Genomic DNA, 23707 nt, shown 5'->3' with positions numbered 1-23707 from the left:
CCGTCGCTGATTTCCTCTTTCCTTGACCTAAAGTGTTGAAACATAATATTTCCGTCTTTCACCACGTCATAGTCTGAAGACGTGGTCGTTGATGAAGACGAAGGCTTGTTTCACCTCCAACACGCTTCATCAGTCACACGACTGGGACGTTCCAGATTTAATTTCAGGTATTTTCTTGGCGTAGCTTCATTATGTCAATGTTGTAAATCATGTGGTTTGCATGTCTTCATTAGTGCCGTGCTACACAGCTTCTAGCACACTACCGCCACCTTCAGTTCATTAGCAGAATAGCATGAACAGCTATATGAAGAACTCACAGGATGCCTTTGAGTGAAATAACAAGTTATTATATGTGCTGAAGATCATTTAAACTGATTTGAGGTCTGGTGATAAAACTTGTTTGTACAAAAATACAGTTGACCTCGGAATGTAGGTCAAACAAATTTGTCAGCGGTGAAGCCCAAGTGTCCGACAGCAGCATGCTAATAAAGCCTGTTTATACACGCAGATTGACGGGAAGACAGGCAGACAGTAGACAGGTAGACGGGTGTAGCGGCGGCAGCCATCTGTTGTGTCCACAGCATCAGATGACCCAGAAACCAGCGTCCTGCTCACACAACACACACACACAAACACACACACACACAGAAGTAAACCATGCCAATTCGGATGACATACAATATTTATTTAGGTTCACAAAATGATAAGTTAATTATCAGGTAGTCCACAAATATTGTGGGAATGGTCTCATACAGTCATACAGGTGGGGAAATACATGAGAACCCATCGAGGAACAGCCCGCCCACAAACGCTCGCATTAACCAAATAAAGTACGAAGCATGGAAAAGGTTGAACCGAAGGAAACGTTAGTTTAGTCTAAACAATAAAAAAGAAGTTGCTTATTTATTCATTACAATAGCCACAATTTCCCCATTTCCTCTTGAAAAAAAGACCCTCAGTTATTCTTGTTGTCTCAAATAAAAATAATCCAAACAGGAGAAACTATAAAAAGGGAGCAGACTGTATTTAAAATATCTCCGTGTACACATAGACTGTATTTCTGTTTCCCCAAACAGCCTCCAGGGGGCGTCTCATCTCTAACAAGACCTTTGATCAATGTTCGTCTTCACAGGGAGACGCTATGATGTCACCGCTGATGTCACCGCAACACTCATCTGGTGTATCTGTTAGCCCCACCCCAATCTCATCCTTAACTCCACCCCCATCCTTAACTCCACCCCATCCTTAACTCCACCCCATCCTTAACTCCACCCAATCCTTAACTCCAGCCCCGTCCTTAACTCCACCCCCATCCTTAACTCCAGCCTCATCCTCCACCCCATCCTTAACTCCACACCATCCTTAACTCCACCCCCATCCTTAACTCCACCCCATCCTTAACTCCGCCCCCATCCTTAACTCCAGCCTCGTCCTCCACCCCATCCTTAACTCCAGCCTCGTCCTCCACCCCATCCTTAACTCCGCCCCCATCCTTAACTCCAGCTTCGTCCTCCACCCCATCCTTAACTCCGCCCCCTCCATGTATGTTTGTGACTAAGATGAAACACGTTATGAACACATCATGCAAAGTGGCAATCCTGTTTACAAAGATGGAGTCGTGTTGTTGTGTCTTCTTTGATATCTAAAGCATTTTAGCTGTTTGATTCATTCTTTCCAAAAAAGTTTAAAAAGGATCAACCTGAAACCCCACCCATTTTCAAAAACACCTCCCATAACCTTTCAACAAAAAACAGAACAATTAGCATTATAAAGGATATTATATTAAACCATGATTCTCACTTTTCTTGTAATAACTCAAATCTGTCCAGAAGAAAGAACACAGCGGCCCGTCCAGGTTAAACCGTCGCTGTGAGGAGCCGTTAGCATGAACCTTTAAGAAAAAAACTTTAAAAACGTCCTGCGGCAGCAACGGTCGGTTTTTAGAAGAATCCCTGATTGGCTGAAAGAAGTCAGGTGACCACCAGGTGAGGTAAGAAAAGTCCCACGCAGACGATGGGGATGACAGTATGGAGGTGTTCCCTCTAAACGCTAACGTGTGTGTATCTGTGTTTGCATGTGTATATATATATATATATGTGTGTGTGTGTGTGAGTGTGTACACACTGATCACCCGCTCACATGCGTTCACACTCAAGTGTGTGTTCAGTGTCGAGTCTCAACGCTGCTGAACGTCCTGACACACACACCACCGGTGGCAGAAACACACCGGCTCAAAGATGGAAAAAATAACAAAAACTAAACAGAAAACAGAATATTAAGTTTGCTGCCTTGAATGTCCTTGAATGTCCTTGAACATCACATAGAATCCTTGGGCGTGACATTTTCTTTTCTTTACAAATTTTTTTAGTTCAATAATATTCTCTTATCTATGCATTTGCTTCAGAAACCTACGAAGACCTCCGTTCTGACTACGTGTGCGTACGCTGCTTTAGGTTTGCATTGGTTTCCTCCACGCTGAGTTTTTCTTGGTTTGCGTAGTTTCCGTCTCTTTCCACATCCGTCTGTCTTTTGGTAAAAAAAAAGACCAGAACCCATTTTACCCATTTTACCCATCACCCCCCTCCTGGCCTTCGCCCGCTGCCTTCCCTCCCCGGAGGGGGGGAGGGAGGGGCTTTCAGTCCCGTGTTGCCCTTCATCTCTCCGCCTCCATCGCTACGCTAGCCTTCTGCTCGGCGCCGGTGTGCGGGTTCACGCCCGTGGGCCAGGCGGGGCAGGGCTGGGTGGGGGGCTGCCCGTGAGTCCAGAGTCCCTGTGGAGGCTGCGGCACATTCGGTACGTTTGGTGAGACCCCCCAACCGCCCACCTGGGGGGGCGGCGGGGAGGTGGCCATGCTGGCCGCCATGCTGGCCGCCATGGGGCTGCCGCCGCTGCCGCTGTTGAAGCTCTCGGACGCCTTCAGCCGGGAGAACATGGTCAACGCGTCGGGGAAGTTGGGGGGCGTCGCTGGTGTGTTGGCGGGGGTGCACATCTGAGGACGGAGGGGGACATGGAAGGGTTAATGCATGAACACCTGAAATGTCAGAAAGTACATGAAACCATATCTGAACATGCAGAAAACATGATCCTCCTGCTTCCAGCGGGATCCTGAACGCACCAGTCTGGTTCATGGAGACCAGCATCAGTGAGTGTGGAACAGTGTTCATGTTATTGTGTCCAACACTCAGCAGGGTTCATCCTGCAGCACGGATGCAGGTGAAGGTTTAAAGGCGGATATTCAAAGGAAGCCACCAGTTTTGTATAAGTGGAGGGGAACTTAGGGGAAACCCACCGGTCTCTGCTCCCCAGAGGGTCCAGATTAAGACGTTTGATTACGTCCACTTCCTGTTCCAACGAGAACATGCTGTCTAATCTGGTTCAGCAGACTAAACGTGGTCAAACTGAGAAGAACATCATTGTGGATGCACACACATACACCAGCAAGCCTCCTTGGCCTTGAGCTATATATATATATATATATATATATATACATACCCACAACCCCTTTAATATATGTGTGTGTGTGTGTGTGTGTGTGTGTGTGTATATATATAAAATAATAATAGATCCCCTGAGCTCTAACCCGAGCTGACCCTCGTGCCACCACTGTTATTGTTCTGCTGCCAGCGGTTCCTTTAGCGGCGCCCCGAGCAAACACAACACACTCGGGTGCCAAAAACAAGCGTCCACCTACCAGCGAGCAGCTAACAGGCCATGTGATCAACATGTTTGGCTTCCTCCTCCTCCTCCTCTTCATCCTCACTACCAGCTTCTCACACACACACACATAAAGCAGCACAACAATGGAAGAAAAGCCTGACACTCCCAGGATGATGTCAGATCTAATGGACTCATGATTCCAGAACAACCGGCATGACGGACTCATTCAAACACAATCAGATTAATGAAGCATCTATTGTGGCGTCTGCGTGCTCAGACCTGGTTCCTCGTCGGGAGAACGTCCAGAGAACGTTCCCCACAGGTTAAATGTTCAGCTGTTTGTTAAAGGGAGGCGTTTTCTGGAACTGGAGTCATCAGCTCCATGAATCAGCGACGGGGAAGAGCAGCTCACACATGGGAATCAGCTAGAGACAACAGTCCCAGACCCAGAACCCAGACCCACACCGACACCCAGACCCACAATCCTGGGGGGGCATTAGCTCAGGAGGTTGGCTGGCAACCGCAAGATTGCCGGTTCGATCCCCGGCTCCTCCTAGCTGAGTGCCTGCTGTCCCTGAGCAAGACACCTCACTCCTGTCGCCCTGCGTGGTTGACTCCACCGTCGGTGTGTGAATGTGTGTGAATGAATGGGTGAATGTCAGTCATTACTGTAAAGTGATAAAAGCACTATATAAATGAGGCCATTTACCATTAACAACCCAGACCCACACATGAGCACCGGACAAAACCATGTGAACACGGTGAAAAAGGGAATCCGCTAGAGACAACAGTCCAGGACCCAGACCCAGACCCACAACCCAGAAGCCTTCGTATGGGAGCGACTCATCTCACATTTGGTTCCGGGTCCTTTTCTGTTTGGTCTGCCCTCAGAGGAGGCAGGATTCTCATCTGATCGCCACGGCAACGCCACGTGAAACTGCCGACATCATTTCCAACAAGAAAGGAAACCTCGACCAAGGTGGTCCACAGTAACATGTACATCCACAACCAGTGGAAACCAGAAACAGGGTTGTGTTGACTAGAGACGTGCAGTACCGTATCGATAATAATATATATCTAATAATAATATAATAGTGTGGAAATGAGGCCCACTCGGCCCTCGGTTCCTCCAGGAGGCCTGCTTTGTGACTCGCAGCCTGACTGCACAACAGCCTTCACACCAGCACCCCTCCCTCGGGGTGTAACCGGACCGCCGTGCCCCCTAAATGTGCTGCGGCTTGCAGGTAAGTCCTGTGAATATGCAGCGTGGAGCCCGGCGGGTCAGGTCCAGTTCTCAGAGGAACCTTGAAGGTGAGCATGTCCACTCTGGCAGGAAGCGCTGTGTCTCTGAGGGTTTCCTGCAGCAAAGAGATGACCTCTGTGCTTCTTTAGGTTTCTTAGTCATGTGACTAACAGGACAACAGATCCTCGCTCACCTTTACATCCAACTTCATCACCTAGACACGTATAAATACATACGCCTCCAGTCTGCTGAGAGACTACACTTATTATGTTGTCATATTTAGGACCAAAACAGGAAGATGTGAGACCGACTTCAAACAACCAACTCACACTCATTAAATACGCCACACACCTCCAAGTGTCGGCGTGAGTGTGAGTGAGTGAGTGAGTGAGTGTGTGTGAGTGAGTGAGTGAGTGAGTGAGTGAGTGAGTGAGTGAGTGAGTGAGTGTGTGTGTGAGTGAGTGAGTGTGTGTGTGTGTGTGTGTGTGTGAGTGTTTGTGAGTGTGTGTGTGTGTGTGAGAGTGTGTGTGTGTGAGTGAGTGAGTGAGTGAGTGAGTGAGTGAGTGAGTGAGTGAGTGAGTGAGTGAGTGAGTGTGTGAGTGAGTGAGTGAGTGAGTGAGTGAGTGAGTGAGTGAGTGAGTGAGTGTGTGTGTGTGTGTGTGTGTGTGAGTGAGTGAGTGAGTGAGTGTGTGTGTGAGTGAGTGAGTGAGTGAGTGAGTGAGTGAGTGAGTGTGTGAGTGAGTGAGTGTGTGTGTGTGTGTGTGTGAGTGTGTGTTTGTGAGTGTGTGTGTATGAAGGTAAATCGATGTCAAAACACTTAGAAAGATGCGCAGCAGCGTGTGTGTGAACGCATGGTTATTTGTTATGCGTGCGTGCGTGCGTGCGTTGTCGTGCGCAGGTTGTATGTCACGCGTAACAAGAAGCTGCGTACATATGAAGCAGCGTGCGCACGTCTGTCTGTCACTGTTTGACAAATGTTGTTACGCGTTCACACGCACGTGCGGTCGCAGATTCTGATGCTGCGCGGCCGGAAGTTGATCTGCTGTGCGCACCTACTCCGCGTAACTTGAACGCGTAATGTAGTTGGCCTGTTCATTTCAGTCAACCAGGGGAGGCAACTACATTACACGCTCATGTTACAACCTGCGCACGACAACGCACGCACGCACGCATAACAAAGTAACCATGCGTTCACACACACGCTGCTGCGCGTCTTTCTAAGTGTTTTGACATCGATTTACCTTCATAGTGTGTGTGTTTGTGAGAGAGTGTGAGTGTGTGTGTGTGAGTGTGTGTGTGTGTGAGAGTGTGAGTGTGTGTGTGTGAGTGTGTGTGTGTGTGTGAGTGTGTGTGTGTGTGTGAGTGTGTGTGTCTTTGCTGAGGACCTTGGACAGTGAGAGCAGACGGTATCGACCCACAAGGAAAAGGGATCCGGTCCAGAGACACGGATCCTTCTCAGACACGTTCTCACTGAAGACAGCTTCAGAGGTCTCGGCCCTCCCAGCATACGTGCTTAATATATAATAATGACCCCTATAGATAGAGAAAAGCACCAGACCTTCCACCACCAAACAGATGACACACATGGAATATGTTGGACTGTCAGCTCTGTGCACGTTGATCATTCACTAACATGTCATTTTAAAGTATAGAGATAATGTGATAACTGATATTTGTGGTTCCTGTTTGGCTTTGCATGGAAATAAAAACCTGGAGCGTGTCGGAGTCGTGGACAATCAGCGCTCCATTACCTGAGAGCAACATTGACAAGATCTACAGCAACTGGGTGAGAGAGAAAACAAGTGTGTTTATGCAACTCTGTTTATTCTGCGGGTGCATCTGAGTTCAGTTCTTAAAGAGACAGTGAGATCTGCTAACAATCCAGAGCATCATTTAGAAAGACACGAGAACAAACATCAGCGGCCATGTTGTTGCTGTTAAAGTGTACGTTCATCAACAAGCAGATGTTCACCAGGTTCACACACTTTAAAGCCCGGAACGTTCCTCATGAAGTCCAGAACGACACAGATCTGACAGCACTTTCCACTTGAAGACAGTATCAACCTTCAGCACGTCCATGATGAGTGTCGAAGCAGCACGGAGGTCTCGTCTTTACAGCAGACGGAGACGGACAGTAACCGGCAGCAACAGAGTTTGTGTTCAAAACAGAGCCAGCAGAGAGGGGTTGCCATGGAGACTGTTGTCAGGAGGAAGCCTACATGTTGACGGGACGAGGCTGAGGCAGGACTGGCTCTGTGGTCTCACCAGCCTGGGTCTGTCCAACAGGTCTGTCCTATCAGTCTGTCCTGACCTCTGTAAGGTTACCACGGTGCTGCTACACAACGCTACAAACAGCTACAGAGGCTGGACCCTGAAGAAGAACCCGTGTGATCTACATTGAGAATAAGATGTGGACTCTGGACTGCACCTCTTTTAACCGGCGGTAAGTGCTGGCTGTGTGGGACGTGGTTTCAGGTCTGGGCTGGTTTTGCATTCAGGTCGGGCATGTTTATATGCATTATGAAATATTCACTGCTTTTGTTTGGTTAGTGTGGGCATGTGAGAACAATGGCAACGCCAGCTGCTCTCCATCCAGCATGCAACACAGCAACTTCACTGACACCAACCCACAAAAGCAACATTTGTGGTCCAGAGAAGACGAGTGTTGGCAAAGCCCAGATCCAGGAGACAAACGCGGGTTAAACTCGGCCTCCTGGTGAACGCAAAGGCCTCCGCAATACCTCACATTCCTGGAAAAGAGTCCATCATGTTTAGCTCAAAATGACTGGAAGTGGAGTTAGATGTTTGGACAACATGCTTCCCAAATATGTAACCTCAACAGATGAGAGTTTACCAAGACCCAATAAACAAGCAGCTTGGGAGTCCGCGTGGCATCCACTGGCATCCTGATCAACTTGTAATCTGGCAGAGAAACCCTCAGGAAACCACAAAGATGCAACAAAATACATTTCCATTTATGGGTCACACAGAAGGCTGAGATGTGAGTCTGCTGCTGCTGTGGTCAGGAGAGTCCTGGTGGGGCTGACGCTGCCTGTAGGGACTACATGAAGGCCACAACCCATCCAAGAAGACTCAACCATGAAAGGAAGGTGAAACCACCAGAGAGCCTTACGGGACAACGAGGACCTGAGGGAACAACGGAATAAGGGGCCGGTTGCTGGTCTAGACCTGCTGTTTAGATCTGGAGCCCTGCAGATCCAGCAGCAACCATGACCGAGGACTACCATGCCAACGATGCTAACACGGATAAAGAGTGAGCAGATAGAAATAATATTTGATGTAACAATTATTGACTCTTTGGAATAAAGAGCATTAACTGTTCTTAAACACAGCTGCTCCATCAAACAACTGGGAGCATGGTACGCTACCATCGCCCCCGTGCTGAAGTCCAGGTCCTGGTTTTAACCAGGAAGGACCCGCCAACACAGCCGATATGGAGCTTTGGCATCCCCACGGTGTCTGGAGCAGCCGAGCAGCTCGGCCGGATGTCAGGACCTCACGCTGCTTCCAGACTAAAATAACGGAGGTCGACAGGTGCTGCTGAAGTGACGCCCCTCCCCCGCGACCCCTCGCTCCCCCGACATCACCCGGCCTCCAGCAGCTGAGCCGCATGTCGAGGTGTGAGTTAATATTATATGCACTCGGGGACACGGTTGGATTTGTGCTCACGAGGGATGGGTTGATGATTAGCCAGGCCGTGCTGTTTACCACGTGTGCTATCAGGACGGATACAGGAAGGGAAGCGACGCACAACAACAGAAGAAGAAGGCCCACAGAAGAGAGGAGAACAGGCTTTAGTGGCTAACAATAGGTGTTCAGGGGCCGGCTCTAGAAAGAGGAGTTTGGCCTCAGTAATAGTCTGGTCAAAGGTCATCGTGAGGGACAACAAACCGCAAGGACGAACTGAACGCTCAGTTTCAGCTCTCTGAAGCCTGACACAGCTCACATGCAGGACGTATATTATTATTATATATTAGATCTTCTGATCAGAGTCTGAAACCCAGAACACGATCACAGTTTCACCTGAAAACAGGAGGAAACACTCCCTTTATGCAACAGACAACGTCTCCACCACAGGCCTGACCCCATCTGTGTGTGTGTGTGTGTGTGTGTGTGTGTGTGTGGACTCAGTAACTCCAAGAAGCAGTGTGATATTCAATCTAACTCCAATACCCATAAACACATCTGGTCCCACATGGATGCCCCTTCCCAGAGAGCCTTGAGCCAACGTTCCTGTGTGTGTGTGTGTGTGTGTGTGTGTGTGTGTGTGTGTGTGTGTGTGTGTGGTTAGGGTTCTGGGAAGCCGTGCTCCTGGAAACATGCAGGGCAACACGCTGTAACATGCAGATCAGAGGCAAAGCCTCTTCAGATGTGGTTAAGTGTTTGGTATGGTATCGACTAAGCCTGGGTGGTGTGGCGTGTACCCGTGTGACAGCGTGTACCCGTGTTATGGCGTCTACCCGTGTTACGGCGTGTACCCGTGTGACGGGGTTTACCCGTGTTACGGCGTGTACCCGTGTTACGGCGTGTACCCGTGTTATGGCGTGTACCCGTGTGACGGCGTGTACCCGTGTTACGGCGTGTACCCGTGTGACGGCGCGTACCCGTGTGACGGGGCGTACCCGTGTGACGGGGCGTACCCGTGTGACGGGGTGTACCCGTGTTACGGCGTGTGCCCGTGTTATGGCGTGTGCCCGTGTTACGGCGTGTACCCGTGTTACGGCGCGTACCCGTGTGACGGGGGTGTACCCGTGTTACGGCGTGTACCCGTGTGACGGGGTGTACCCGTGTTACGGCGTGTACCCGTGTGACGGCGTGTACCCGTAGCATCTTCTATCTATAACAGTTATATGTTCTAACTAACTACTGTTATAACGTAGTTAGTCGTCCTCCTCCGCTGCAGTGTGATGAGCAGAACCGGAGCAGACAGTCGTCCATGTTGTCTCTTCATGATTTATGAAGATAATTATACTTCTGCTGGGCATGCACGTGGGCACGCACACACACACACACACACACACACACACACACACACACACACACCCCCCCCCCCCCCCCCCCCCCCCCCCCCCACTGGGTGTTTATATTGCCAGGAAACAGCGTTCAGTGCTACGTCACAGACCGAAGTGAACGTTGCCCTTCATAAAGTGCTGGTTTCATTCACGTTGCCAGTGGCAACAACAGCCACAGTACAATAAAAGAAGGTGATCATTCAAACAGTAAAAGTCATTCAGATGGACTGAAGATAAATATTTTACTAATAACATAAAGGACCCCCGACCCTGAATAGGATAAGCGGTAGACGATGGATGGATGATAATACCATCAAGGAGAAGGCCAGATCCACGGACCCTGGACAGGATGTCACAGAGTCCTCAGAAAGGAAACAGAACCAGGAGCTCGAACAACAACTACAAGCATTTCTAAACACTATCAGAGGGGGAACATGAGATACGAGCACAGATGGGATCCCAGAAAAGAAGAATGTGTTCTATGTCTTGAGAAAGCTTTTTTATGACCCTGACCTGGGACAGACCATGCTTCAACATAACACCACGGGCCTTCCCTGCAGCTCACACACAAGCTCCCTATACATCTTTAATAGCCAGAAAATGTGAAGCAGGCTTTGTGGCTTAGTTGGCTCATTTCTCTGCTTAGTCACATGATGGGTCACATGTTTCCAGACAGGAGTGGAAGTCATCCAGCTCGGCTACTTCCTCCTCTGTCACATGAGGATTCATTCACGTTATTGTGCTCCACATATTCATGGTGGAAACGCTGATATTAGTGAGTGTGCTTCTCCCAGACAGACAGCTGATGACTGGACTAGATTCCCCAGAGTTCCTCATGTTCATCCGGTTCCTAATCAATCTCTCTCTCACATGCAAGAAATCTCACGAGGTCGTTTTGGTTTTCTGTCTAGTAGAGCTGCAACGAGTAATCGATTAGTGGTTTGACTATTAAATTGATCACCAACCATTTTGATACTCAATTAATCAGTTTTATGAAAAAAAAAAAGAAGGTCAAAGCTTCTTAAATGTGAATTTCTTCTGGTTTATTTACTCTATGAGAGCTAACCCAAATATCTTTGAGATATCTTGGGCTGCAGAAAACACTGGCCGACATTATTCACCATTTTCTGACATCGTGCAGACGAATCAATCAATCAAGATGCAATAATCAATTAAAAAAAAGGCCGGTTTACAAGAATATGTGCATAACATTAAGAGGGATTAGCCTCAAACAGCCAGAAGCAGCAGAAACACAACTCATGTGATGTTCTCGGAGGGTTCTGCTTTGAGATTTGTGCTAAAACAAGACGATGAGGACATGATGATGAACTTCAGCAGCCTAGTGCATTCTAGAGCCTCATGTCTGTTAGCAGCGGAGGAGCAGGGAGCTGTGTTGAAAGGTCCGCTCTGGGTCGGGGTGAGCCACGTCCTGCAGGAATGTGTTGCGGTTGCAGTGTGTGTGAAGGCAGGGTGTGTGTGAGGAGGAAACTGGAGGAGGTGTCTGCAGGTCCACATGGAGCCAGAGATGAAAGCTGTGATAGCTTAAAGGTAAATGGACAATCTGCTGAGGAGACATCATGCAGCAGCGAAGCCTCGCTGACATACTTTCCACACACAGACGCAGACAAACAGTCCAAGTGTGTGTGTGTGTGTGTCCCCCTCCCCCCTCCATTATACAAGACTTCACTGATGAGCTCACGATGTGATATCTGATACGGCTATAAACTCCGACACACAGTGATGCATTAGCAGCAGCTCAGGTGAACAGACCAGCCTGCTTCAGAGAGAGTGGATACTTCTGTGTTCTAGTCCCACGATGCCAACATTAGATGGGAAAGTCATTTGTGAACCACATCCAGCTTCATAGGTTGCAGCGTCTCTAAACCAGCTGACCTACATGGCGTCCTAACCTGTCTCACTGCCAAGAGCTGCATGTCTACGGCGATCTGTCTGCTGGGCGGGGCTTCCAGCCAAACCTCAAGGATGAGTTGGGTTTGTGTTGTAACTCAAAACACTGACGCAACGGCAACGAGTGTTTTCTCTGAGCAGAGAGAGTGAGGATTAGATCTGTATACCGATGCACACTCTGGTCTGATAGCTGCAGGAAGCCTGGACACGCTGGCCTACTGTAGTAGTGTTTATACACACACACGCACACACACACAAGCGCACACACACACACACACACACACACACACACACACACACACACACACACACACACACACACACACACACACACACACACACACACACACACACACACACACACACACACACAAGCACACACAAACACACACACACACGCTGGCACATGCACAAACGTGAACTGGTGCTTATGCAACAGCGTCTCAAACAATAACACAGAGAGGTGCTCTGCGTTCTGACTCTCAGGATCTGGATCCCAGGATCAGGATCCCAGGATCCAGCGTCTACAGAAACAGGCTCAGCCCGACCTGGCACTCAGAACAGAAGGTTCACTCTCTGAATTAAGGTGAGACTTTTCAGGAGTTAAAGGGAGGACTGAGATCTTATCTACTGATCAGATCTGTAGAACATGAGGTTCTGATGGTGAAGCTACTGTAGAACATCTCTTTCCTCTACACATCCATGTTCCGGGAGGGGGGGGGGGGCAGCTGTTGCTGGATGCTGCCATGCATGCAGCTGCAAACAAAGGCTTGTGTGCTGCCAAAGTGTGCTGCTGCTAAAAGCCCAAATACCGCTAGTGTTTCATAATGTTCAGCAGTGTGTGTGTGTGTGTGTGTGTGTGTGTGAGACAGTCCTAACGCCTGCCAGTTTACTCTCCTGCCCCTGAAAGCCCCCGGTAGATGTGGCGTAGGAGGGGGAGGGGGGTGTAACTGCTGTGATCAGGCTGTGGGTCTGTCTACTTCCTGGAAGGGGGATGTTTCTGTTTTACCCAGAACCCCCCCCCCCCCCCCCTGCTGCCTGTGTTTATTTCTGGAAGCTCACAACATGGCCGACATGTGCTTTGTTATTGTTAGTACAACATCACCCTCTCAGCCTATAAGAGCCGCCCCCCCCCCCCCCCCACACACACACACCCTTAGAATTACACGACACACACACCTTATAATAAACATACACATTGTGATCACTCACCATCTGATGATGATGGCCGTACGGGATGTTGGTCTCTTGGAAGAAGGCACTGAGGGCAGTCTACGGAAGCAAACACAGTCATGACGTCACGGTTTATTCTGGAATGATATACGGTCAGACCGGCGGGCCGGTGCCCGGATTATAGTATGTAATCTGGAGTAAAGTCTAATTGGATGTGCTAGCTGTTCGCGTCGCCCGGTTCCGTCTAAAACACGCGAATCTGCGTTAAATCCCGCGGAAGTCGTTCGAGCGGAGCCGGTTTCACGGGGACACACGGACAACACGGCGCTTTGTGTGGGTTCGATTCCCTAGAAAAGGAAAAAGTGGTCGGTGGGACACAAACATTAGCCGTGCGGCTAGCCCGCTAGCCGTGTGGCTGACGTTACATTAGCCGTGTGGCTCACTTTAGCCGTGTGGCTAGCGCCGCCCCGGAGCGTCGGGACCCGGGTCGGGGTTCGGGTTTTACCTCGAACTGCCAGTGTGCCGCCTGCAGGAGCTGCTTCGCCTGGTCCGCCGCGCAACCCGCCGTCAGGACGAACTGGTTGATCATCACTTGGTGTTTGAGTTCATCCATCTTTAGACGATCCCGAGTCCTGCTGCGCCGGCGGCTCTCTGACACACTTTAGACCGGTTTCCGCTCGTTCTTCGCTGACTTTCACTCCGCTTGTCCGCCGCAGTCGTCCACCATTACAGCCGGTTGAGCAAACACAAATATTTACTGTAGGAGCGGTAGTGGGAGGAGGGGCGCTGCGTGAGTGACAGGCGGGGCAGCCAATCAGAGGCCGGCGGCGCCGGTGGGACTTGTATGCTTAGCGGGGCGGAGGGTCTCGGGTCGGCGCGTCGTTAACCGTCTCACTGCGGTTCCGTTTGAACGTAATCACACGTTGAGCTGAACAAACCGGCAACGCGGCGGCCGTGTTTCACGTCCCGCAACATTGGCGGGATTTAAACCACCGCAGAGGCGGGAAACACCCACTCTGTGATCTCAGAGGCGGTTTGTTTTGGACTACAACTCCCGTGAGCACGCGCTTTGTTTGTAAAGCTCCAGGAGGCGAGACGTTTTGTGTGAATGACGGCAGCTCTCGTCCAATCAGCGGGCGCGCCGCGTCGCCATGTTGCCAAATATGGTAAACAAATCCACCGTCGCCAATTACATCGCTCCGAGTGAATTAGGGACAGCCGACAGTCTCCCTCCCTCCCTCCCTCTCCCTCCCCTCCCTCCCTCCCTCTCTCTCTGTCCTCTCCCTCTCTCCCTCCCTCTCTCCCATTCTCTCTCTGTCCTCTCTCTCTCTCCCTCCCTCTCTCTCTCCCATTCTCTCTCTGTCCTCTCCCTCTCTCCCTCCCTCCCTCCCTCCCTCTCCCTCTCTCCCTCTCTCTCCCTCCCTCCCTCCCTCTCCCTCTCTCCCTCTCTCTCTCTCCCTCCCTCTCTCTCTCCCATTCTCTCTCTGTCCTCTCCCTCTCTCCCTCCCCCTCCCCCTCCCTCCCTCTCTCTCCCTCCCTCTCTCTCTCTCTCTCTCTCCCATTCTCTCCCTCCCTCTCTCTCTCTCCCATTCTCTCTCTGTCCTCTCTGTCCCTCCCTCTCTCTCTCTCCCATTCTCTCTCTGTCCTCTCTCTCCCTCCCTTTCTCTCCCATTCTCTCCCTCCCTCTCTCTCTCTCTCTCCCATTCTCTCTCTGTCCTCTCCCTCCCTCTCTCTCTCCCTCCCCCTCTCTCTCTCCCTCCCTCCCCCTCTCTCTCTTTGCCTCCCTCCCTCTCTCCCTCTCTCTCTCCCTCCCTCTCCCCCTCTCTCTCTCCCTCCCTCCCTCCCTCCCTCTCTCTTTGCCTCCCTCCCTCTCTCTCCCTCTCTCTCTCCCTCCCTCCCTCCCTCCCTCCCTCCCTCCCTCCCTCTCTCTTTGCCTCTCTCTCTCTCTCTCTCTCCCTCCCCCCTCTCTCTCTCTCCCTCCCTCCCTCCCTCCCTCTCTCTCTCCCTCCCTCCCTCTCTCTCCCTCCCTCCCTCCCTCCCTCTCTCTCTCTCTCTCTCCCTCCCTCCCTCTCTCTCCCTCCCTCTCTCTCTCTCTCCCTCCCTCCCTCCCTCCCTCTCTCTTTGCCTCCCTCTCTCTCTCTCTCTCTCCCTCCCCCCCCTCTCTCTCTCTCCCTCCCCCCCTCCCTCCCTCCCTCTCTCTCTCTCCCTCCCTCCCTCTCTCTCCCTCCCTCCCTCCCTCTCTCTCTCTCTCTCTCTCTCCCTCCCTCTCTCTCCCTCCCTCTCTCTCTCCCTCCCTCCCTCTCTCTCTCTCTCTGCCGCAGTTTATTGCAACATTTCCGTGTCGTCGTTCTCCTTTGTTTTGCTTTTCATCTTCTTCGGTTTGCTCAAAGGCCCTACAGCAGGCTGGGTTGGGGGTGCTGGACCTTTAAACACACAGTCTCATCCTAATCACCACTTTGCTATAAATGAGCCTCCTGACATTAATGAGCCTGCCATAACGAGTCGTTGAAACGTAGGACCATTAGAATCTAAAGGCAGGCGGCAGCATTGATATGAGAGAAGAGACTGCAGTGTTCGCTCATTTAAATAAAGTTAGATGAATGACTTGAAATGATGTTGTGTCTGAAATAAATTGATATATTTGAGGATCAATCGGCTGCTTCCGTCGTGTGTTCGGGTCAGGAAGGGAACCGGTTTAGTGCAGGCTGTGTGTAAAATGAATCCTCTGGTATCAACACACACACCGTGCAGCATTGTGGGTAACTGTAAACTGTAAACATGATTTTATCAATGGCATGTTTGTGTGAGAACAGATTGGAAACAGCGACCCCTGGTGGTGGAAGTTGGGAGTCTTTGACATCCACCGTGTAAAGTCACGTTTTACCCCCAGAGGGACTTGGAGGTTTATATTCCAGTCTGACCTTTGACCTCTGGTTAACAATCTACAGGTCTATGTGACTTACAGGCAGAGCTGCTGCCATTTATCTGAAATGTCGAAAAAACACATTGCAAGAGTCTTAATGCCAAATCACACTGAGAAAAGACAGAAGATTCCAGATAATTCTCAGATTTCCATCAACCACAACAAACAAAAAGCTGAAAATATGAAACAAATAACTCTGATGTGGTCCTATGTGACCTGCCATGTATAGGAGCATGCTCCATCCTGAGAGTTCAAATATACTTATTACTACTCTCACTCTGCTTTAAATGTGAAACTATCATGGTTAAAACCAGCCCGTCCAAAGATAATCCATCTGCACCTTCTATTAATTATGTAATTAGTTAAGTACAATTAGTTTAGGTGCTGTTATATTGTTAATCTCTAGACAGGCCAGCTGCTTCCCTGTTTCCACTCGTTTGTGTCGAGCTAACGAGCAAACATGGGAGTTGTATTCTTCATCGAACTATAAGAAAACACACATTTACTAAAGTGTGAAACTATCTCTGGGTATTTGAGATGAAAGGAAAGCAGAGATCAAACATAAGTCTAAACACTATGTTGTGTTGAGTCCTACACAACTCTCCAGAAATGTAGATGAATGTTGGGGAATTACATTTAAGGTCTTTGCCATCTATGAGTGAAAGGTTAACAGGTCTATTAGGAGGAAATGAATGGCCTGAGGTGTGACAGGCCTCCTCTTCCAGCCCATTAGATGTACTGTAGCTATACTGTATGTGTGCTTAGTTGCCACTGAAGGGCAGCGGGATGCCTGGCAACAATAAGAACAGCTGTTCAAACATTTGCCCGCCTCACCAGCAAAGCCCCTTTGTCAAGAACCTAAACAAATCTGGAGACGTAGAAATCAAACCTCCCTGACAGAATGCAACAGCTGGCCTGCAGTCCGAGCTGCTCCAGTGTGTGTGTGTGTGTGTGTGTGTGTGTGTGTGTGTGTATATATATATATTGCATGAATGCAGTCTGATGTGCTTGAATGTAATTATCAGGGCGTGTTTGTCACCTTCAGGCCTCCTACTTGAAGTAATACAGCTGTGGTCTGGCACTGGGATAGAGCTGCAATGCAGCATTGATCCACTCGGTGGCAGCGTTTATTCATAATTCACACCTGCAGTTCACTTGGATATGATACTTGGAATGTTGGCTTCCAACGTGTTTGTTGAACCTGACTGATGACGTGTTCGTGTATCAAAGACGATGCAGTTTGATTCCCTTTACTCTGATTTTATCATATTTAATTTAAAAAATGAATTCTGTTCTTTCCCCTGCACGAGTAGATGAACTCAGAAGGTCTGGGGAATAACATTAGAGGACCTGTGGGACATGTATATATTAATATATCCCTATGTATGTATTTATATATATTAATACATTCATTCAGGGTAATATTATAGTGATACATCTTTGCTGTTTTACATTTTGCAGCATCACTGATATGACGTGTTTCTCTCATCCATGAGAAAACTGCATACAACAACTCCTGTATCTCGGGCAGTAACTTCCTAAATGTTTTACTTGACTGGACGGACACGTGGGTCGCTCTCCGCGGGGGGGGGGGGGGGGGGTGGGGGTGTTTAACTGGAAGAATGGCATGTCATTGAACTGATGTTCAGTTATTCAACGGACGTTTGGAAAAGAAACAATGACCACCCGCCGTGAAAAGACGGCAAACACAGGATTAGTCGTTAAACGGGCCGCTGTTCTCTGCAGGTAGAAGTGCGCGCGGAGCGGGACGTGTGGCGCGTCTTCAGCGCAGTGACGTCACCTTTCAGCCCGTTTCCGGGATGGAGAAAAAAAAGAGACTAAAGGCAACGAAACTGACTGTTCTCACTGCAGCGAAGTCATTTGAGTTGTGAGTGTGTGTGACTGTGTGTGTGTGTGTGTGTGTGTGTGTGTGTGTGTGTGTGTGTCTGTGTGTGTGTGTGTGTGTGTGAGTGAGAGAGAGTGTGTGTGTGTGTGTGTGTGTGTGTGTGTGTCTGTGTGTGTGTGTGTGTGTGTGTGTGTGTGTGTGTGTGAGAGAGTGTGTGTGTGTGTGTGTGTGTGTGTGTGTGTGTGTGTGTGTGTGTGTGTGTGAGAGAGTGTGTGTGTGTGTGTGTGTGTGTGTGTGTGTGTGTGTGTGTGAGTGTGTGTGAGAGAGAGTATAGTTACTGACAAGAAGATAAACAGAGAGAGAGAGCGAGAGAGAGAGAGAGAGAGAGAGAGAGAGAGAGAGAGAGAGAGAGAGAGAGAGACCTGTAGATGAAGGCTGGCCAGCCAATCAAGACTCCCCTGGAGCGGTTTAAAGTGGTGGTGGGGGGGGCTTCATGAGCGCCTCCTTGTTCTCCTCCTCCCCCAGTCTCACGTCCCGACCTCCCGCAGACCCTCAGACGGACCCGAGCGTTTGGATGAGCAGCCCGGTTCTCCTGACTCGGCATGGATCTGTCCTGAGTTGCGCTTTTCTTTCCAGACCCCCTCCCCTCCCCTCCTCCTCCTCCTCCTCCTCCCCCTCTGGAGGCTGCCCTCCCCCCGCCGCACTTGTTGCGCAGAGACTGAGGAGAGACAGGCTCGGACTGCAACAGGTGCAGGCAGACAGGCTGCAGGTGAGGACGCGTCACCTGCGTGCTGCTGATATTATTCTATTATTAGAATAATAATAGATGTATTTATTGGAGTGAAGGTTGAATCGGGTTCATTCATTGTGTTTTTCTTTCTTCCTCTTCATTGACTTCCACATCAAACAGAACTTTTCATGCCAGTTTGAGGCTCTTGTGGACCCCCAGCACGCGCACAGAGCTAGGATGCCGGTCCTCAGCGGCCCCGACAGATGGCTGGCGGTGTACCCGGAGGAGCCGGACCCGGCGCCCCCCCTCGACGACAGCCTCACCAGCCTCCACTGGCTCCAGAATTTCTCCATCCTGAACGCGGACCCGGAGCGGCCCAGCGGAGCCGGACCCGGCTGCCCGTCCTACCAGCAGCACCTGTATCTGAAGCGGCTCGGCTTCCCCCGAGGCGGATCCGACTCCCCGTCCAGCCCCCCGGCCGGGGACACCGCCGCCACCGGGATGCCTCTGTACCTCGGCAGCCCGGTCACCTCCGGCAGCGACGCCACGGCGGCGCCGCGCTTCGCCAGCTGCGCGCATTCCGGACACGGGTACCCGCAGATCCCCGTCCAGGCCAGCCCCCCCGCGGAGGTGGACTACAAAGCCGACCCTAAAGTCAAGCCGCCGTACTCCTACGCGTCCCTCATCTGCATGGCCATGCAGGCCAGCCAGCAGCCCAAAGTCACCCTGTCCACCATCTACAACTGGATCACCGAGCACTTCTGCTACTACAGACACGCGGAGCCCAGCTGGCAGGTACCCAGCCCGGCTCCCCGTACCCCCCATACCCCCCCCCCCCCCCCCCCCCCTCTATTATTGATGAGTCAGGTAATGGTGGAGGGAGAGAAGAAGAAGTTCAAACCTCCAGCTTCTTAAAACAAGAGTCTCCATCGCTCTCGTTTGTCTGAGGGAACAGAGTGTGTGTGTGTGTGTGTGTGTGCGTGTGTGCGTGTGTGTGTGTGCGTGCGTGTGCATGTCTGTGTGTGTGTGTGTGTGTGTGTGTGTGTGTGCATGTCTGTGCGTGTGTGTGTGTGTGTGTGTGTGTGTGTGTGTGTGTTAATGAGGGCTCCTGAGAGAGATGGCAACGAAGCACAGCTGATCTTGTTTGAAAGGCACAGAGCTGCCTGTTACTAGAAAGCCTCATTAGGTACAATTGCTTTGCTATACAAACAACAACAATACCCCCCCCCCCCCCATCCTCCTTACAAAGACAAACTGACACAATCTGGTCTTGCACGACTAACTCACATTTGCTCCACTGATCTCATGTTGAATATATATGTTAAATATCCCGTTTTCTTTGTCTTTGTCACAGAATTCGATCCGCCACAACTTGTCCCTCAACAAGTGTTTCCAGAAGGTCCCGAGGCAGAAGGACGAGCCGGGGAAGGGGGGCTTCTGGCAGATCGACCCGCAGTACGCCGACATGTTTGTCAATGGCATCTTCAAACGCAGGAGGATGTCTTCTACCAGCTACAGCAGCAGCACCCAGAGACAGAGCAAGCTGCTGCCAGGGTATCATGGCGGCCCTCATCCAGGGCTGAGCGGCAAACGGAAGCTCCTCCCCTCCAAGACCACCAGCAAGGCCATGAGGGCGACCGAGTCCCCTCTTCTGGCGACCGAGGCTCACAGGGCCGACATCCTGAGGGGCGACTTCGACCTGGCGTCCGTGTTCGACGACGTCCTCAGCGGGAGTTGTAGCACCTTCGAGGATTTGGACATCAACACGGCGCTGAGCTCGCTGGGCTGCGAGATGGAGGTCTCCCTGCTGGGGAGGCAGCATGCGGCGGGGGGGCAGCACACGGCGGGGGGGCAGCACGCGGCAGCAGGGCAGCACGCGTCAGCAGGGCTGGCGAGGTGGTGCGGCGGTGGCGGGGACGTCGGGGATCTGAGCCAGCACCTGAACCACCACCAGTCCTACGGCTACACGGAGCCCAGTGTGGTCAACATGGGAGACCTCCACGTGCAGCAGCAGCAGCATCTGCAGCAGCAGCTGGACCAGGATCAGCTGGACCAGGACCAGCTGCTTCAGAGCCACCAGCACCTGCAGCAGTTCGACGAGCCCTGCACGCTGTTCCCGGAGCAGCCGGAGGAGGCGGTGCTACAGCCCTGGGAGGAGATCAAAGAGGAGGCACAGGCCATCCCTCTGACTCTGGATCAGGGCTTCGGCCTCTGTGAGGGCTTCTTCACTGAGATGCAACCATGGGAACGAGTGGAGGCCTATCTGTGACCTCTGACCCCAAAGCTCAATGACCCGAACATGTCTGATTACTGGTCCACTATCAGCCCAAAGGACTTCAGCTACTTCAGCAGTCCATCTGTCATTTACTTTAACAACATGTCCCTTTGGATATATGTATATATGCAATCAATATATATATATACATATATATTATACATACATGTGTATATATACATACTTATACATATATGTCCACATATGTATACATATATGTGGACATATATGTATACATATGTATATAAACACGATCATGTCAAACCCATCCTGACCATGTAGCCACATAACAAAGATTCCATTCAGACGTGGATCTGAGTCTAATGTCAGGTGATTAGGTCAGGTGATTGTGTCACATGACGCGACAGCGACGTGTCATCACGGTGATACGACTGAGAACCTTTAACCAACCAAATGAAAGGTTTGGCGGTCTGCAAAGGATTAGAGCATCCTGCTCAGGTCGTCTTCAGAAGGAGGACACACGAGGAGCAAAAAGAAAAGTTGAAACGAGCGCTGAACTGCAGCGACGTGGTCGTCCTCCTTCAAAGCTCCACAAACAAGCCCCGTCGCCATGGAAACACCACGCAGGATTCTACTTTGCTACATTAGCATTCGAGTTTTCGTTTTCTTTACTAACATGCAGCAAAATCAGCCATTCATCAAGTGATAGAGACTTTAAATTCATAGTCTGAGATTAGAATCGGTCATTTATGACTCATATATAGTCAATTTAATATATATATTCACTAAAGTATATTGCATGAAGCTAGGCAGCGATACAGTTATGAGAGGAGCAAACCTGCAGGTCTGAACGTGTATTGCCTTCTGGTCCGTCATGAACATTATGCACTTTGAACCGTTTCAGAAAGCGACACAACAGTTATTTCCAGGATGTTTAGTTTGATTTTTGTCGTATTAAAATGTTTTCTAAAAGTTTACTGACCATAATGAAAGTGATGCATATGCTGTAATTATCCTCAGTTCTTTTTTGAACAATGAACTCAACACTGCAATACGTTCTGTTTAAATATACTGTTTTTTTTTTTAAATATATCGAAAACTGGGCATTTGTTGATTATATCTCGCCAAATTTGTTGATAAGGAATATGCAGTTCATTGGTGTTTCGGTGTTGATTAATAAGAGAAAAAAGTGTGTTTTCTGTCACTGGGTGATGGATTTGTCCTCTTCATTACTTTGTATGTCAAGGTTTTTAATTTGTATGGTTCATTTTCAAAAATCTGAATTTCAAAATGTGTTTGAGACTTCAATGGCAGTTTGTTTGACGTTTGAGGGACGAACGACGAGCAGATACAGTCAACTCTTAAAAGACCAGATTTTCTTATTGTATAATATTGATCAAGTTTGATACGAGCTCTTTAATCCTACCATGTTATTTTTCATTTGTACTTTTTTAAGCTGTGTAAGAATGCAATCATGCCTTGATGCAATAAATGGTGTCAATTAAAGAAAGAACAATAACACAGCTGGTGGATCACGTGTCTTTGTGAAACTGCAGATAGAAACGTATAAAACATATAAAAGTATAATGATGGTTGGTTGGAGTTCTGTGTGTTCAGGAGATCAAAGATCCATCAGGTTGATTATTAATCAGCTCAGACGAGTCCGGACTAGAAACCCACCAGCTCAACAATACAATCTGAACGTTAGCATCGATGCAATCGTCACCGTGACGACTGGTGTCGCAGTCCCACCGAGACAATCGCTCGCCTCGATGGTGTCCAAGAAGCTAGCGGTAACTGAAGCTAGCGTTAACTGAAGCTAGCGTTAACTGAAGCCAGCCTTAACTGAAGCCAGCGTTAACTGAAGCTAGCGTTAACTGAAGCTAGTGTTAACTGAAGCCAGCATTAACTGAAGCCAGCGTTAACTGAAGCCAGTGTTAACTGAAGCCAGCGTTAACTGAAGCTAGCGTTAACTGAAGCCAGCGTTATCTGAAGCTAGCCTTAACTGTAGCCAGCGTTAACTGAAGCTAGTGTTAACTGAAGCCAGCATTAACTGAAGCCAGCACGTTAACTGAAGCCAGCGTTAACTGAAGCCAGCGTTAACTGAAGCTAGCGTTAACTGAAGCCAGCGTTATCTGAAGCTAGCCTTACCTGTAGCCAGCGTTAACTGAAGTTAGCCTTAACTGAAGCCAGCACGTTAACTGAAGCTAGCCTTAACTGAAGCTAGCCTTAACTGTAGCCAGCGTTAAGTGAAGCCAGCCTTAACTGAAGCCAGCACGTTAACTGAAGCTAGCCTTAACTGAAGCTAGCGTTAACTGAAGCCAGCGTTAACTCAAGCCAGCGTTAACTCAAGCTAGCCTTAACTGAAGCTAGCCTTAACTGAAGCTAGCGTTAACTGAAGCTAGCCTTAACTGAAGCAAACCTTAACTGAAGCTAGTGTTAACGCCAGAGCCTCGTCCCACTCCTCCGTTCTCATTCTCCTCGACCTATCTGCTGCATTCGACACAGTCAACCACCAAATCCTCCTCTCCACTCTGGCTGAACTTGGCATAACTGACTCTGCTCTCACCTGGTTTACATCATACCTGACAAATCGCACCTTTCAGGTCACATGGAATGGCTCTATGTCCAAACCCTGTTCTCTGGACACGGGTGTCCCTCAAGGCTCAGTATTAGGACCGCTTCTGTTCTCACTATACACCAGATCACTAGGTTCTGTTATCACATCGCATGGATTCTCCTACCATTGCTACGCAGATGACACCCAGCTGTTCCTCTCTTTTCCCCCGTCCTCTGACACTCACATTGCAACTCGCATCTCGGACTGTCTGGCTGACATCTCTGTCTGGACAACTGCACATCACCTCAAGCTTAACCTGAATAAAACCGAACTCCTCTTCATCCCAGGGAAAGACTGCCCTCGCATGGACCTGTCGGTCACTGTCGAGGGCATCACAG

The 23707-nt window shown here is 49.9% G+C and overlaps 2 protein-coding genes across 2 annotated transcripts; one reads left to right on the top strand and one right to left on the bottom strand.

Moving 5' to 3' along the window:
- Positions 1–649: 649 nt before the first annotated feature.
- ubald1a (UBA-like domain containing 1a) lies at positions 650–13772 on the bottom strand. The gene is made up of 4 exons (XM_084001928.1): positions 13520–13772; positions 13054–13113; positions 1403–2989; positions 650–1227 (listed from the first exon to the last, which is right to left on the bottom strand). The coding sequence occupies exons 1-3, from the start codon at positions 13625–13627 to the stop codon at positions 2654–2656; spliced, it is 504 nt and encodes a 167-aa protein (XP_083858054.1). The 5' UTR covers positions 13628–13772; the 3' UTR covers positions 650–1227; positions 1403–2653.
- A 4558-nt stretch (positions 13773–18330) lies between these two features.
- Positions 18331–22254, top strand: foxj1b (forkhead box J1b). The gene is made up of 3 exons (XM_084039561.1): positions 18331–18552; positions 18694–19308; positions 19868–22254. Exons 1-3 carry the CDS (start codon positions 18358–18360, stop codon positions 20780–20782), a joined length of 1725 nt encoding a protein of 574 aa, XP_083895687.1. The 5' UTR covers positions 18331–18357; the 3' UTR covers positions 20783–22254.
- The last annotated feature ends 1453 nt before the right edge of the window (positions 22255–23707 follow it).

This window comes from Eutrigla gurnardus (genome assembly GCF_963514095.1).
Source record: "Eutrigla gurnardus genome assembly, chromosome: 22".
Classification (NCBI taxonomy): Eukaryota; Metazoa; Chordata; class Actinopteri; order Perciformes; family Triglidae; genus Eutrigla; species Eutrigla gurnardus.
This window is presented reverse-complemented; position numbering and strand designations above follow the sequence as displayed.

What these genes read in the sequence shown, in the direction of transcription:
- ubald1a (XM_084001928.1), bottom strand. Translation starts at nt 13,627, where the DNA reads ATGGATGAACTCAAACACCAAGTGATGATCAACCAGTTCGTCCTGACG. An exon ending in CGGCACACTGGCAGTTCGAG is followed by an intron (nt 13,114 to 13,519) that starts GTAAAACCCGAA and finishes TTGCTTCCGTAG; the next exon opens with ACTGCCCTCAGTGCCTTCTT. An exon ending in ACGGCCATCATCATCAGATG is followed by an intron (nt 2,990 to 13,053) that starts GTGAGTGATCAC and finishes CTCCGTCCTCAG; the next exon opens with ATGTGCACCCCCGCCAACAC.
- foxj1b (XM_084039561.1), top strand. Translation starts at nt 18,358, where the DNA reads ATGAGCAGCCCGGTTCTCCTGACTCGGCATGGATCTGTCCTGAGTTGC. An exon ending in TGCAGGCAGACAGGCTGCAG is followed by an intron (nt 18,553 to 18,693) that starts GTGAGGACGCGT and finishes CACATCAAACAG; the next exon opens with AACTTTTCATGCCAGTTTGA. An exon ending in ACGCGGAGCCCAGCTGGCAG is followed by an intron (nt 19,309 to 19,867) that starts GTACCCAGCCCG and finishes TCTTTGTCACAG; the next exon opens with AATTCGATCCGCCACAACTT.